At 42.4% G+C, this 16,463-nt stretch overlaps 1 protein-coding gene across 2 annotated transcripts in view; it reads left to right on the forward strand.

The window, feature by feature from the left end:
* Positions 1-16,463, forward strand: part of STS (steroid sulfatase) — a 359,318-nt gene that overhangs the window by 122,947 nt on the left and 219,908 nt on the right. For both annotated transcript variants that reach the window (XM_040423755.1, XM_040423756.1), the window contains exon 5: positions 4,327-4,750. In XM_040423755.1, the coding sequence (XP_040279689.1) occupies positions 4,327-4,750 (424 nt within the window). The remainder of the gene's footprint in view (positions 1-4,326; positions 4,751-16,463) is intronic.

The raw sequence follows: 16,463 nt of genomic DNA on the forward strand, positions 1-16,463 counted from the left end.
TTACACTGACCGGATGAGGAGCTGGTAGAGGATGAGGAAACTGAGTAGGAGGAGGAAGCAACAGGATGCAAACTGAAGCGCCCTGCAATCCTCGGTGGTGGAAGGACATGCGCCAAACTGCTATCCGCCTCAAGCCCAGCCGCCACTGCATTTACCCAGTGTGCTGTTATGGAGATATAACGGCCCTGACCGTACTTACTGGTCCACGTATCCGTAGTCAGGTGCACCTTGACACAGATGGCGTTGCGCAGTGCACACCTTATTTTGTCCCCTACTTGGTTGTGAAGGTAAGGGATGGCTCGCCTTTGAAAAGTAGTGGCGGCTGGGCACGACTTGCTGTGGGACAGCCATAAGACGTTTAAAACTATCCGTCTCCACCAGACGGAATGACATCATTTCAAAGGCCAGTAATTTAGAAATGCTGGCATTCAGGGCTAGCGATCGCGGGTGGGTAGGGGGGTACTTACTCTTCCTCTCCAGCGTTTGGGAGATGGAGAGCTGTATGCTTCAGTGGTACATTGTGGAGATGCTTGGTGACGCAATACGGATCACACACGTTTGTGTGAACTAGGCCTAATCCAGATGTTGTAGTTTGCCCAAAAAAAATGGTGATTTGTAATGTCCCAAAAGCTCAGATGCAGTGCTGGTGCACGGAGCTTGCATAAAATGGACGCCGACGCCGCCACTTACCTAACAGAATTATATAAGTTAGTATTTTTTGGTCAATGGGCTCAGGGCAGTGTAAAACGATTGTGTCCTGCACCCACACAACTATTTCTCAGTAAATCTCTGAGTTAGATTCTCTCCCTGAAATCACAAATCCAGCAGCATCCTCTCCCTACACTTGTAACAGCAGAGTGACGTGCAGCGCTATGTGACTCAAGCTTATATAGAGCCTGGGTCACATGCTGCTCTGGCCAATCACAGCCATGCAGTTAGTAGGCATGGCTGTGATGGCCTCTTGGGGCAAGTAGTATGACGCTTGTTGATTGGCTGCTGTGCAGCCTTTCAGAAAGCGCCGAACCTGAACTTTTACGGAAATATCGGGGTCCAAAAATCCTAAAGTTAGGTACGAACCCTAACTTTACAGTTCGGGTTCGCTCAACCCTTTTTTACTAAGCATTTTTATTTTTTTGGGCAAATAATTGGAAAGTGTAAGGTGAAGATTTCCACCTTAAACAGTCTATGATGTCCCCGAGTCACAAGAGGCTGTGCAACATGCTATTTATTTTTGACCCATTAGGAAAACATCTGTCCATATACCCTATTATGGCATATTTATGTGAGATGTAGGATTCCTGTTAATAGACTCTAAAGGCACTCCTTTATGTGGGCACCATGTAAAACCACATTTATTAAGAATCAACTGCAGTAATCTTAACCCCTTCTGACCAGACCACTGCACTGGCCTGATATTTAAAGATGGTGTCCGTGGAGAGTTGAGCGGGCATCATAGCTATGGGTTGTCTGCTGTTTCATACAGCAGACACCTATGGCTCATGTCTGCGACCGACAATAATGCTGGTCTTGGGTGTTGAACACTTCAGATGCTGTAATCAATCCTGACCATGGCATCTAAGCTTGTGTATATAACCAGATGCTTTCACTTCTGGGTATGCTTCAGCTCTTCCATGTGGCGAGCTTGTATTCAGCAGCCTCTGTCATAAAGAATGACAGGAGGCTGCTGCATAGCGTTTCATATGGAGCCCTTGTCTGTAGTCTGGCTCCATAGGAAATTGGTACATCTAATGAGTGTTTGTTATAGTTCCCTATAGGAAATAAAGTGTGAAGGGGAAAAAAAAAATACAAATTCAAATAATCTCCCCCTAAAACTAGATATATAAGGTGTCGCCAGATGGATAGATATAGCTCTCTTTTTTATTTTTTTCCTCCTGTAGAAATAAAAACTATATATGTACACACACTGAACAAAATGGTTTTGCTCCAATTTTGCATGAGCTGAACTCAAAGATCTGAAACATTTTCTACATACACAAAAGACCCATTACTCTCAAATATTCACAAATCTGTCTAAATCTGTGTTAGTGAGCACTTCTCCTTTGCCGAGATAATCCATCCTACTTTACAGGTGTGGCATATCAAAGTGCTTATTAGACAGCATGAATATTGCACAGGTGTGCCTTAGATTGCCCACAATAAAAGGCCGCTCTAAAATGTGCAGTTTGATCACACAGCACAATGCCACAGATGTTGAAAACGTTTGAGGCAGCGTGCAATTGGCATGCTGATGGCAGGAATGTCTACCAGAGCTGTTGCCTGTGCAATAAATGTTCATTTCTGTACCATACGCCGTCTCCAATGGAGTTTCAGAGAATTCGGCAGTACGTCCAACCGGCCTCACAACTGCAGACCATGTGTAACGACGCCAGCCCAGGACCTCCACATCCAGCATGTTCACCTCCATGATAGTCTAAGACCAGCCACCCAGACAGCTGCAGCAACAATCAGTTAACCTAACCAAAGAATTTCTGCACAAACTGTCAAAAACCATCTTTGGGAAGCTCATCTGCATGCTCGTCGTCCTCATCAGGGTCTCGACCTGACTGCAGTTCGTCGTCGTAACCAACTTGAGTGGGCAAATTCTCACATTTCATGGCATCTGGCATGTTGGAGAGGCGCTCTGTTCACGGATAAGTCCTGGTTTTTACTATTCATGGCAGACAGCTCGTGTGGGTGAGTGGTTTGCTGACGTCAAAGTTGTGGATCGAGTGGCCCATGGTGGTGGTGGGGTTATGGTATGGGCAGGCATAGGTTATGGACAACAAACACAGGTGCATTTTGAATGCACAGATACCGTGACGAGATCCTGAGGCCCATTGTTGTGCCATTCATCCATGACATCTCCCCTTGTTGCAGCATGATAATGCACGGCCCATATTGCAAGAATCTGTACACAATTCCTGGAAGCTGAAAATCTCCCAGTTCTTGCATGGCCGGTATACTCACCGGACATGTCACCCATTGAGCATGTTTGGGATGCTCTGGATGAACGTATACGACAGCGTGTTCCAGTTCCTGCCAATATTCGGGAACTTTGCACAGCTGTTGAAGAGGAGTGGACCAACATTCCACAGACCACAATCCACAACCTAATCAACGACTGAGATGTGTCAAAATCTACTTTTTATTTATTTTTATCCAAATTGATAGACACATACTAGAAATGTGTCCTATCTGTGTGTATAATATATATTTTAAAAAAATTAATATCTATCCCAGAAACCCAGAGGGGAATTGTGTGGCCTACAATACTCCACACACATACTTGATACTCTCCATAATGTGGTAGTACCCATAGCGTATATATTGCCATGAAACCCAGAACCGCTCTCTCAAATCGACAAAAACTTACAAATGGAGAAATTCCCAAATATTCCTTAAAACATGTAACTGTCCACACTCTTTAGTTAAAGGAGTTGTTTCTCTTCAGCAAATGGCATTTATAATGTAGATAAATACAAGGCACTAATGTAGTAGGATTGTCCATTTTGTCTCCTTTGCTGGTTTTATTCATTTTTTCCATGGCCTTTATACATTGTAACCCCTACATATGAGCAATCGCCCTGCAATCCAGCAGCAGTGGCAATGCTTGCACACTATAGTTAAAAGTGACAGTCTATGTCTACTCCAATGGTCCCACCAGAGGCCAGTGCCTTTTCTTATAGTATGCAAGCATGGCCATCACTCCACCGCCACTGGATTGCAGGTTTGTCACAGTACATTAGTAAGAGCCTTTGCTTATATTATGCAGATAAAGTTAACAAATTTGTTTAAGCAAGACAACCCTTTTTAAGAACTTTAAATTTCTCCCAAAAAAATGCAATACAATATCGCAACATACTAGTAAGAACCCTTGACAGGCTGCAATTCACATCATCGCCACTTGTTGACTACACATGAGCATAGACAGAGTAGACGTCTCGTGATAGGACATCACACTCCTATTTCTTTTAAAGTTGTTTAACTTGGGCGTCAGATGTTGGGATATGTTAACTTAAGAAGAAAGGTATGAAAGGACACAGCTGTTCTTATTTTTACTTCACCTGCTCAGTAGTAAGTACCATGTATATTTAACTATAGAAAGCTGGAAATATAGAGCATAATTTGGGTGGTTCTTGTCAGTTATGATGTAAATTTCCTTTTTTGCAATACATTTATAATGACGTTCTAAAATGTGGTGACAAATAATTGTCTGTATACTAGATGAAAAGTGGCAGTATTCTTTTAGCAGAAACTAGACAAAATAAACAAGCAGATTCTGATAAATTAATTTAATGGAATCTAATTTTTTGTATGTTCAACCAGGAAAATGGCATCTTGGACTAAGCAAGGAAAAGAAAGATGACTTTGAACACCATCCTCTTAATCATGGGTTTGATTATTTTTATGGACCAACTGTGACACAAGTACGAGACTGCATCCCAGGAAATGGGAGTGTATTTCTAATTGGAGCATCTCAGCGTCTGAAGCACCTATTTATAATTATTAGTATAACGTTCTTCACACTTATTTTCCTCAAGTACATCGGGCTAATCAAAATGCCCATAAGAGTCTTTGGATATGCTCTACTGGCCATCATTATTTTTGTTGTAACAGTCGTATTCTTTTTTAAGAATTTTCGCTATTTGAATTGTCTTTTGATGAGAAATTACGAAGTTATCCAGCAACCAACAAATTATGAGAATCTGACCCAAAGGATGACAACTGAGGCTATTAATTTCATAGTTGGGTATGTATTTAAAATATATTGTTTAATATTACTGCCAATTTTTGCAAAATATTTTCATATGGCTCCACTTTATTTTTCTTTCTTTTCCATAGAATTACTTTAGTAGTAGTGAGTGAAACTTTAACAATTAGTTTTATTAGCGGTATCAAAGTTTTCATATTCAGGGTTGGCATCAACACCAGGAAAACTTGAGCAAATGTCAATGCCTACTGGACCTGGGAGGGCCCATGGTGATTTAGGTACATTTTGTCAAGCCAATGATGGAGTAGTCAGTGGACACATTGTTGCTTTCTTCCACGGTCACACATTTTGAACCAGAGAAGGCACAAACCTTGTTTTTAAAACTTTCTATCATTGGGTCTTCTATTTTGTACACAGAACTATGCATCTCCATAGTTACAGGTTAAAATAATTCCAAAAGTGTTTTGTTCCTTAAATCTATTCTTGAATTTTCCTTTTTTTTCATTGGTAGGGCATAAGAACAGTGAACAAATGCAGTGAAGTACACACTTGCAATATAAGTCTAGACAGAATTTGTGATGTGGTAACCTGGAGACTAGTGTTGAGCGAATTAAAGCCAAACAGATTTGACTTCAATTCGAATTTCTGGAAAAATTTGACTAACCACAAAGCTGAAATTCCTTGCTCTTTGTGGTAAAGAATCAATTTTTATTTTTTCCCTCAAATGGTGGCAAGAAAACATACCTCCATTTGTTCATGGAGAGGCTGTTATAGGTATCTTGATGATCCGTGTGGGGTGATGTGACATCGTCACACTAGCACACTGGCCATACTTAGCCAGCATAATGACCTCATTACTAGCAGTGAGCGAATTGAAGTCCACAAAGTGGACTTCAATCTGAATTTCAGGATAAATTTGGTAAGCCACGAAGCAGAATTTCCTCGTGCTTTGCGGTAAACCTGAAATAGTGTAAACAAAAAAAAAATCATACTTATCTGAACCATTTACTCACGACCAACCAGCCACCACCATCTTGTTTGAAGATCTGTCAAAATCCTGTGCGCGGTGACATATGATGCCAAGCGGTGTGAAGTTTCGTGCCAGACCTTCAAGCAAGATGCCGGTGGCCTGCCCATCACAAGCAAATGGATCAAGAAAGTATTTTTATTTTTCAACTTTATTATTCCCATCAAATGCCACTATCAGCTATGAACATGGCATCTGATTTTTATTTTTTATTTTTTTTGTTTTGTTTTTGTAAAATTCGGCGAAGCAGCTGAATCAAATTTTACTAAACTTTTCTCATTTCTAGTCATCAAATCGCAAGATTTCTGTGATGGTCTGTCCTCTGCAAGCAAATTGATAAGATCATTGTGTGTGTGTAAAAAAAAAAAAAAAAAAAAAAAAAAAAAAAATTCCCGTGCAAAGCTGGGTATAATATTTGTATATAATCTTTCATTTAATGTTTGTGTGCAGTGAAATAGACAGTGACCTTTACAGCCCCCTACCCCTTAACACTGACCCCCCCCCCCCCCCACAGTGCCCCGTCTCCTTAAAAAGGGGACCTCCACAGCAGCCCACCCCATTAACTTTGACCTTTTAAAGCAGCCTACCCCTATACTGACCTCCACCATTCCTAGCCCCCTTAACAGAGACCTCCATAGTGACTGCTCCAGTACCCCACTCCCTTAACAGTGACCTCCACAGTACCCCATCTCCTTAACAGTGATTTCCACAACACCCGCCCCTTTAACAATGGCCTCTACAGCAATCTGCCCCTTAACACTGACCTCTATGTTCTTTCTTCAGGACCTGTCAAAGGACCTGTGGTGACGTCACTGAGACCATGTGATGAGCTCAGTGACGTCACCACAGGTCCTTTGACAGGTCCTGAAGAAAGAGCAGGAGACCAGCAGCTACGCAATCAATCGGAGGAGGCGACTTTATTTTTTTTTTTTAACCCTCAATTGACCTAAGCATTCTGTATTAAAGAATGCTATTATTCTCCCTTTTATAACCATGTTATAAGGGAAAATAATAGTGAATAGACTTTCATCTTGGCAACCATGCGTGAAAATCGCACTGCATCTGCACATGCTTGCGGTTTTCACGCAGCCCCATTCACTTCTATGGTGCCTGCGTTGCGTGAAAAACGCACAATATAGAGCATGCTGCGATTTTTCACGCAACGCACAAGTGATGCGTGAAAATCACCGCTCATGTGCACAGCCCTATAGAAATGAATGGGTCCGGATTCAGTGCGGGTGCAATGCGTTCACCTCACGCATTGCACCTGTGCGATAATCTCGCCCATATGAACCCAGCCTTAGGGTCCATTCACACATCTGCAATTCCATTCCGCATTTTGCGGAACGGAATTGCGGACCATACATTTCTATGGGACCGCAGGACGTGCGGCCCCGATCCGGAATTGCGGACCCGCACTTCCGGGTCTGCAATTCCGATCCGGAAAAAAATAGAACATGTCCTATTCTTGTCCGCAATAGCGGACAAGAATAGGCATATTCTCTTAGTGCCGGCAATGTGCGGTCCGCAAAATGCGGAACGCACTTTGCCGCTGTCCGTGTTTTGAGGATCCGCAAAACACACACTGATGTGTTAATGGACCCTTACTGTGACCTCCACAGCAGCCTGCCCCTAGGCTAGCCAGAGGTCTGGTTTTAGGCCGGACAGTCTGGCTTTCAGACTCCCTGTCCTCTGTCCGGCGCATTGCCTGGATAGGCGCAGGGATATCCTTTCGAACAGCTCATTCTCAGACAGCAGCACAGAGTGTTGGCTGCAGGGAGAAGGTCACCATCCCTTCCACCCCTGCAGCTGACAGAAGTTTATTTTTTACCTTAATTTTTTCAATCCCCATCGGCTGTGGAGTGGGAGGGCCATGGCCTAACCAGATTGGGCGTGGCTTAACTGGAACTGGGGGCGGTGTTTTTAATTCTGTCTTTTGAGGGTGGCCTGAATGGCAAACCTACCTGCCCCCTGAACAGTGACCTCCACAGAACTCTGCTCCCTTAACGGTGTCATCCACAGCGCCATACCCCTTTTTAAAGCTGACCTGCAGCAGTGAAGAAAAATGGCTGGGTTGTTATGGAAACCTGGTGTAAAACTGTATGTGGAGACTAAGGGCCTGTGAGCCTCTATTGGCTAATAAGGGACATGTATATGGCAGTTGGGATATGAAGAGAGAGACCTGCAGGCTTCTATTGGCTAAACCATTCCACAGGAAAGGAGAAGGTAATGAGGCGGCACTCACCCAGCAGTAATAATTTCAACGATCCTTTTTATTTTATCTGGGATACAGGTAGCACTTGCCTGTCAAAGCATGCAGGGGCGGATAATAATCATACAAAGATAGCGGCGACGGCCTTTTAGCGCAAGACTGCGGTAAGTGGCCTGAAGAGGCGCAGTTTTGCACGAAACGGCCATCGCCGCTATCTTTGTATGATTATTGTCTGCCCCTGCATGCCCTGAGAGGCAAGTGCTACCTGTATCCAAGATGAAATAAAGGATCATTGGAATTATTACTGCTGGGTGAGTGCCGCTTCATTACCTTCTTTCCTGTGGAATTGTTTTGCTGTCAGCTCTTGGCGTTGCACCACCTGCATGCAGCTTTGTTCATTTGTGCTTGTATCTCTGCATCTGTGTTACAGGTTATGATCAGGGGATTTAGGCTGTGCTGCCCAGCCTCTTTGTTACTTGCTCTTCTATTGGCTAATGTACAGTACAGACCAAAAGTTTAGACACAACTTCTCATTCAAAGAGTTTTCTTTATTTTCATGACTATGAAAATTGTAGATTCACACTGAAGGCATCAAAACTATGAATTAACACATGTGGAATTATATACATAACAAACAAGTGTGAAACAACTGAAAATATGTCATATTCTAGGTTCTTCAAAGTAGCCACCTTTTGCTTTGATTACTGCTTTGCACACTCTTGGCATTCTCTTGAGCTTCAAGAGGTAGGCCCCTGAAAAGATTTTCACTTCACAGGTGTGCCCTGTCAGGTTTAATAAGTGGGATTTCTTGCCTTATAAATGGGGTTGGGACCATCAGTGGCGGGAGAAGTCAGGTGGATACACAGCTGATATTCCTACTGAATAGACTGTTAGAATTGGTATTATGGCAAGAAAAAAGCAGCTAAGTAAAGAAAAACAAGTGGCCATCATTACTTTAAGAAATGAAGGTCAGTCAGCCGAAAAATTGGGAAAATTTTGAAAGTAAGGGCTATTTGACCATGAAGGAGTGATGGGGTGCTGTGCCAGATGACCTGGCCTTCAGTCACCGGACCTGAACCCAATCGAGATGGTTTGGGGTGAGCTGGACCGCAGAGTGAAGGCAAAAGGGCCAACAAGTGCTAAGCATCTCTGGGAACTCCTTCAAGACTGTTGGAAGACCATTTCAGGGGACTACCTCTTGAAGCTCATCAAGAGAATGCCAGGAGTGTGCAAAGGAGTAATCAAAGCAAAAGGTGGCTACTTTGAAGAACCTAGAATATGACACATTTTCAGTTGTTTCACACTTGTTATGTATATAATTCCACGTGTTAATTCATAGTTTTGATGCCTTCATAGTCATGAAAATAAAAAAAACTCTTTGAATGAGAAGGTGTGTCCAAACTTTTGGTCTGTACTGTAGGTCAGATGTGTTAGATTTGCATTTTTTGGGAATCTCTAACGGAAGCTCTAGAGAGCTGAGACCTGGTCTGAAACCTTCCCGGACATCTGATGTACCTGTGTGCCAAATTTTGTGATTGTAAATGCGATAGTGCGGATTCCTTTAGCAGAAATGCACACATGCTTTATATATTAGATTACATGTATGCACTTCTGCTTAAAGGGCTGCAAAATGGGCTTATTGATTCCAATGGGGTCAGTCTGGCCTTCAAAACGGCCCAAAAAATAGGAAGTCTTATTTTTGGACATCCGTTAATAACTTGATATTAGAGGGGGAAGAAAAAAGTGACTAGCTCCATAGACTTAAATGGTTCGGAAAACTGCCATCACATAGCCAACCTTTTTCCACGGTTGTGTGAATGTCCCCTGAGTTTAGGTTTACCAAACTCCTTTTACAGATAAAATACTCAGGATTTCTGATTTTTATCTGAGGATTGCCCCTTTTTAAAGCCATATTCATTTGCCTAGACAGAACAAGTACAAACAGCATTTCTTAATCTAGCGTACCCTCATTATATCCATGCGTTATAGATGCACGAGGTTCACGTCAGCAGTTAACCCATTATCAAATGACCAAAGTGTAGAAACCCTTTTAAGCTAATGTGTTCTTGCCTCACAAAGATCTTTCTAATATCAGCCAAACCAGTGACTCCTCCAAAACGAAGAGGCACCTATTTGTGGGCGGCTTTTACATGGCACTTTTTCCCATAGAGCATTTCCTGTACATTCTTGAAGTCCCCACATACAGTACTGCTGGATCTCCAAAATGAAAACCAGTGCCCCCAAGAGAAATGCTTCATGCAAAATGTCATAAGTTAGGACTACGAAGAGTTGCTTCTAGTTGCAAGACTATTTATTTCTCCCAGTTTAATTTTTTTTTATTATGGGTCACCTTTTTAGGCTTATCAATTCAATTTGCATTCAAGAGCAAACAGTTTATTTTTTCATTTATCATTTAAGTTATCAAACAAATAAGCAAAGCAACGTATGGAGACATCAATTTGCAATAGTCTGAAGATTCGCACAGCTCAATGACCACTGGAATTAAGTGAGCAATTTTGTGTGCCCGTTAATTGTAAATAGATTAAGTTTTTTTTTTTTTTTTTCTGTCGCACAGAGAAAAGGAAAATCGATATACATTTCTTAACTTGTCCAAACTCTTATCCATATTTACAAATAAAGTGGAAATATCATGCACTTCAGGTAGCTTATAGCACTGAAATCCTGGAACATGACTTGATTGACAGGTTAGTTAGGGGTTGTACTGCCTGTAATTACCCAAGCATGTTACTTCCATTAATTTACTCACTAGGAGTTGTACAATAATATAAAATGTGAATGGATAGTAATTAATGCACATTAAATTTTAATCCATTTATTGCTTAAGTCTTCACAATAAATGGCCTAATTTGCAGACACTTCAGATTTCATAAAGGTCAGGAAATGCCATGCTTAACCTTTTTAGAATTAGCAAAGCATGTAGCATGCACTTGTTCATTTGAAAACTGTGCTTTCTTCAAAGTCAAAGAGCTTTATTTTTTAGTTATGAGAGGCTATTAAAGCTCATTGGCCATGGCAGACTTACTAATCATAATTTTTAATGCATTGCAGAATTGAATTAATGAAATGTTTTGAAAAAAAGCATATAAAATCTAATTTTCAGTCCTTAGCTAGATTCCAACAAGTTTTTGTAAAGAACTTATTCTTGCTACAAAGTAAAATGATGTGTTTTTTTTTTTATTCCCCCCCCTCTCTACTGCATTAGGCATATAATTATGGTAACTGGATGTCTAATGGGAATTAGGTTGGATACCGGATTTTGACCTCTAATTTCATGAAAATAATATAAATGCGGCACAATTTCTTTCTCGCATTATGTTCAGAGCCATTTTATTTGTATAGCTGCATATGAGTATTTCCAGCTTCCAAAATCCTTGCTAATTACAGGGAGTCGGTCTTGCGTCTCCCTCCTCATCTTAGCCCAATTACTCTGCACTCGGCAGGATGGCAGGCCAGGTTTTCACGGACCATGACTGCTGGAATACAAAGGGGATATTAATCCTTAAGGCTAAAATTTTCACTAAGGGGTTAAATATGCAATAGTGTCCCTGAGTTGTATGCCAATAAGATTTACAGAAGATGGATATTAGGTCTTCAATAAAAGTGACATATTTTTTGGGAGGGGTTTTCCAATTTAAATGACTAGTAATTTTATTTATTTTTACTTTCTTATCTTTGAAAATGTGTGTATTGTTTTTTGATGAGTTAATGTTTTTTAATTGGTACCAGTTTTTGGGGAATATTAATTGGTCTACTATTGCACACATTGGCACCCACAATGTCACACTGGTGATGTCAAGACAATTGGATATAGTGCTCTATATTAACTGCGGCATCTAAAAAGGTTAAACTGCCCTGCTTCAGCTGCTGATCTCTTGGGTTCCCTCAACACCGATGAGATCAGCATGATGAAAATGGGGTAGAAATGAGTAACCAAATCTACTTTTTTTTTATTTTTTTTATTTATCTTTTGGTTGGGAAGTGAGGATCACAAAAAATAAACTTTTTCTGTTGCTTGGTAATGTTTCTCTTTAGTCTGTTGGACAGCATTTTTTATCCACTTTTTACCAAAACTAGAAGTTGATCCCAAATGCAGGTTGCAGACACAATTTGTTCACGTGATTGCTTCCTTAACTATGTTGTAGGTGTGGAATGGCAAGTAAATTCATCTGGTGCATGCATAAATACAGGGGATTATGTTGCCTGCTTATGCCACACATTCAGTTACCATTCAGTGCCTGTCCTTGTGGAAGAATCTAAGAACAGCTGGAGGAGGTTGTCTCGTGAACAAGTCTTTTGAACATTGTGTGTCCTAAGGACACATAGAATATCAGGCTCCTGTCTTGAAGACCTCAGTGAAACTAGTGCAGGCAGGTGATTTTAAAAACAAAACAAATCAGGGGGGAGCCCTCGGGTTCGATTAGATAAATTTCTGAAGTCACCACCACCCAAAACTAGAGGAGGGGTACTGAGATCTGTTCTTCAGGTTGATTCAGGATCAGAGAACACGGACCGGTTAGAACAGGGTATATTAAAGACCAGTTCCCCCCTACAGTGAAGGGTTTGAGAGCATTAATAATAAACTGCAGGACATACTGGGAGTGGTAAATGCTACTAGTACTTCGGTTGCAGAATTGGCCTCATCCCTCGCAGTAGTACAAGGGGACGTTACTATAATAAGAGACGAGATGATGAAGCTGAGGGCAAAGGTTAAGGAACTGGAAACCGTAGTCAAGTCTGTCACTGTAGAGAACGGGGTATTAAAGAACAGATTAGAAGAGGTAGATGAAGATCGCTCTTGGTTAAGAAAGAAAGTGGTAGAGCTGGAGGCTAGGTCTCGTAGATACAACCTGCGGTTAGTAGGCTTTCCAGAAGGGGTAGAACAGGATAATCCCGCGAAGTTTGTACAGAAGTGGTTGGTAGAAAGTTTGGGTCCAGATTATGATGTATCTTTCTTTTGTGTGGAAAGGGCACACAGAATCCCATTCAAAAAACCTCCTCCAGGTGCCCCCCCTAGGGTAATTCTAGCAAAATTTGTTTGTTCAAAGGACCGGGATTGGGTTCTTAGACGCAAAAGAGAAGTATCAAACATATTTTGATAGTAACTTGATATCAATATTCCCTGACTTCTCCCGAGAGACTCAAAACAAAAGATCCTTTTTTGAGGTGAAAAAAAGATTGATTTCAGCTAAGATCCAGTGATCTGTTATATCCCGCTAAATTAAGAGTGGTACACAACGATTCTGTGCGCTTTTTCACCACACAGGCGGAGGCGGTGCAATGGCTGGATTCTAGGGGTTTGTGAAATAGTATGAAGAGGTGGGACGTTAGTGAGGGGAGGTGGCGGGGGGGAGGTTTGGTGGAAGGAGAGAGGTTGATGGGTATTGTAAAATGCCTGGTCTACCATGCAGGGGGGTTTTTGGGGGTGGGTTTTAGGGTGGGATTGGCTGCCGTTCTCTGTTTCGTGGTTGTGCGTGCCTCTCAGCTGAGACTGGGGATACTATTACTCATGTGATATGCTGTGTAATATTTTATGTTGGAATGTGAGAGGGTTGGGAGACAGTGAAGAGGACGGTGGTATTTGACCTTGTGGTTCGTCATCTCCCTGCGATTGTGGCACTACTAGAGACCCATGCAACAGTAGATAGGATTTATACATTGAAAAGGAAATGGGCTTCTCTGGATTACCACTCTTGTTACTCTTCTTATGCAAGAGGTGTTAGTGTATACATTCATCGAGGGATAGAGTTCCAACCGTTAGACAGTTCCATCGATAAAGAAGGACGATATGTATTTCTCCACGGGTTTTGGAAAGGGCAGGAGGTGATACTGGCTTTTATTTATATACCCCCTCCATTTAAATCAATAGTTTTTTCACATTTAGCGCAATATATATCTACTAAAAATCATTGTGCCTTGTTGGTGGCAGGGGACTTTAATGCGGTTCTAGACCCTGAGTTGGATCGGTTCTCTTCACTTTCTGGGCGCGGACGCAGTGGGTCCCCTTTTGACTGCTGTGTGCCAGGAGCTGGCGCTGGTTGATATCTGGCACCACCTCTATGGCAATAAAAAAATCTTTTCATGTTTCAGCCAGTCATACGGGTCTATGTCCCGGATTGATTTGGCTTTTGCAAGTCGGGATCTGTGCGGTCGCGTCCTGAGGATGAAGTATGAACCTCATGGAATTTCGGATCACTCCCCAGTATTGATTGTGTTTGTGGAGGTTCCATCTCCAAGAAGAACTTTTAAATTGAACTCGCATTGGTTTGAGGTGATAGGGGAGCAATCCCGAGTAGACCAGGATATTCAAGAATTTTGGGGCTTCAACGTAGGGTCTACACACATCCATTATGTGTGGGATGCGCTGAAGGCCCATATTGGGGGTCTGTACTTTAATATAATTCATAGATTCAGAAAGGAATCACGACGAAGGGAAAAACTGACAGACTCAATAAGGAGCTTGCATGCCGCATTGATTGTCATACGGAGCAACTTGTCACCCAATTAGGGGAGGCTAATTCTCAGCTTAAGACACTGTTATATAAAAAAGCACAACACAAACTGTTATTTCAAGGCCAGAATCTTTTTTGTGAGTCGGGTAAAACGGGTAGATTTTTGGCTCGTTTGGTGGCTAACCAAAGAGACGATATTAGTATAAAAGAAATCAGGAATTCACAGGGAATTGGAGTGAGATCTGCAGAGGAGATTAGAGAGGAATTTGTGAAATACTATTCTTCCCTTTATAAAGCTGAGTCTATGGTTGATCGTGCTGACATGGATCAATACCTTCAACAATTGGCGCTTCCCCAGGTAACTATCAAAGATAGAGAAATGCTGGATTCCCCTATTCTTTTGGAGGAACTCCAAGCGATTCTCCCGTCCTTAAAGGGACACTGACAGGCCTTCTGAGCATAGTTAGCTCTTTATATGCCCCCCTAGGTCTTATAATAAGTTCCCAATTCATATAAGTATTATCCCTGTGCGCATTATAAAACGTTAAAAATAATCTTTATAATCACCTCTCCTTTCTGCCCAAGGGGCGTTCTTTGTGGCGCATTTGTGCCCAGCCGCGTCCCAACTGCCGGGTCCTTAGACACGCCCATCTCATTAGTATTCACTTGGCGCAATGTGATCCCGGCGAGCGAGGGTGCCGGGCGCATGCGCATGATCTCCGAATGTCGGGGACTGAGAAATACCGCCCAGCGAAGTGAATACTAATGAGATGGGCGTGTCTAAGGACCCGGCAGTTGGGACGCGGCTGGGCACAAATGCGCCGCAAAGAACGCCCCTTGGGCAGAAAGGAGAGGCGATTATAAAGATTATTTTTAACGTTTTATAATGCCCACAGGGATAATACTTATATGAATTGGGAACTTATTATAAGACCTAGGGGGGCATATAAAGAGCTAACTATGCTCAGAAGGCCTGTCAGTGTCCCTTTAAAGTATAGTTCATCACCAGGCCCAGATGGTTTGCCGTTTGAAATCTATAGGTACCATGCCAAGTCCCTCCTCCCGATCCTTCTTCGGGTCTTTAATGAATCCTGCGCACTCGGCTCTTTACCACCATCATTTAGAGAGGCAGTGATTGTCTTGGTCTTGAAGAAGGATAAGGACCCATGCGATGTGGGGTCATATCGACCTATATCGCTCCTAAATACGGACTATAAGATCTTTGCAAAAATTCTGGCTGGTCGCCTGAAGAGGGTTATAGCCGGTCTGGTACACCCTGACCAGACGGGCTTTATCCCGGGCCGCCAGTTACAGCTGAGTATATATAGGGTCTACCTGAACTTGTCTGTTGGGGGTAGTGTGGACCACTCCATCCTGTCATTAGACGCCGCTAAAGCGTTTGACACGATGGAGTGGCCTTTTTTGTGGGCAACGATGTCTCATTTTGGCCTTGGGAAATCTTTTTTGGAAAGGACTCAAACGTTATATGAACACCCGGTTGCATATATCAATGGTATTGGTACTTCTCCTGTTATGATGCGGAGAGGGATGAGACAGGGCTGTCCCTTGTCTCCTCTCCTCTTCGCGCTCTTTATAGAACCGTTGGCTTGTCTGATCCGGTTGGAGAATAGTATAGATGGTTTCGGGGTGGCGGGAGTGAGCGATAAAATTAGCCTATATGCAGACGATGTGATTCTGTTTCTGGACCAGGGTTGGAAAATCCTTCCCTATGTTATAGAGGTTATAGAATATTATGGTAAATGATCAGGCTACTTGATCAATTGGTCAAAGTCATCGCTCCTCCCGCTGAACCGGAAAGCTGTAGATGTGGGGAGCCGAGTTCGTGTTTTGGCTCCTAACGATACCTTAGATTACTTGGGGGTTAAGATCGGGGTTCCTATAAGTAGGTTCTATGAGCTTAATCTGGTCCCAGTTTTGGATAAAGTCAGAATCAAAGTCGGTGCTTGGCGGAAATTGATACTGGCACAGACAGATCGCATTGCGCTGATCAAGATGATTATTTTGCCTATGGTTCTGTTTCCG

Source organism: Bufo bufo, chromosome 3 (assembly GCF_905171765.1).
Source record: "Bufo bufo chromosome 3, aBufBuf1.1, whole genome shotgun sequence".
Taxonomy (NCBI): domain Eukaryota; kingdom Metazoa; phylum Chordata; class Amphibia; order Anura; family Bufonidae; genus Bufo; species Bufo bufo.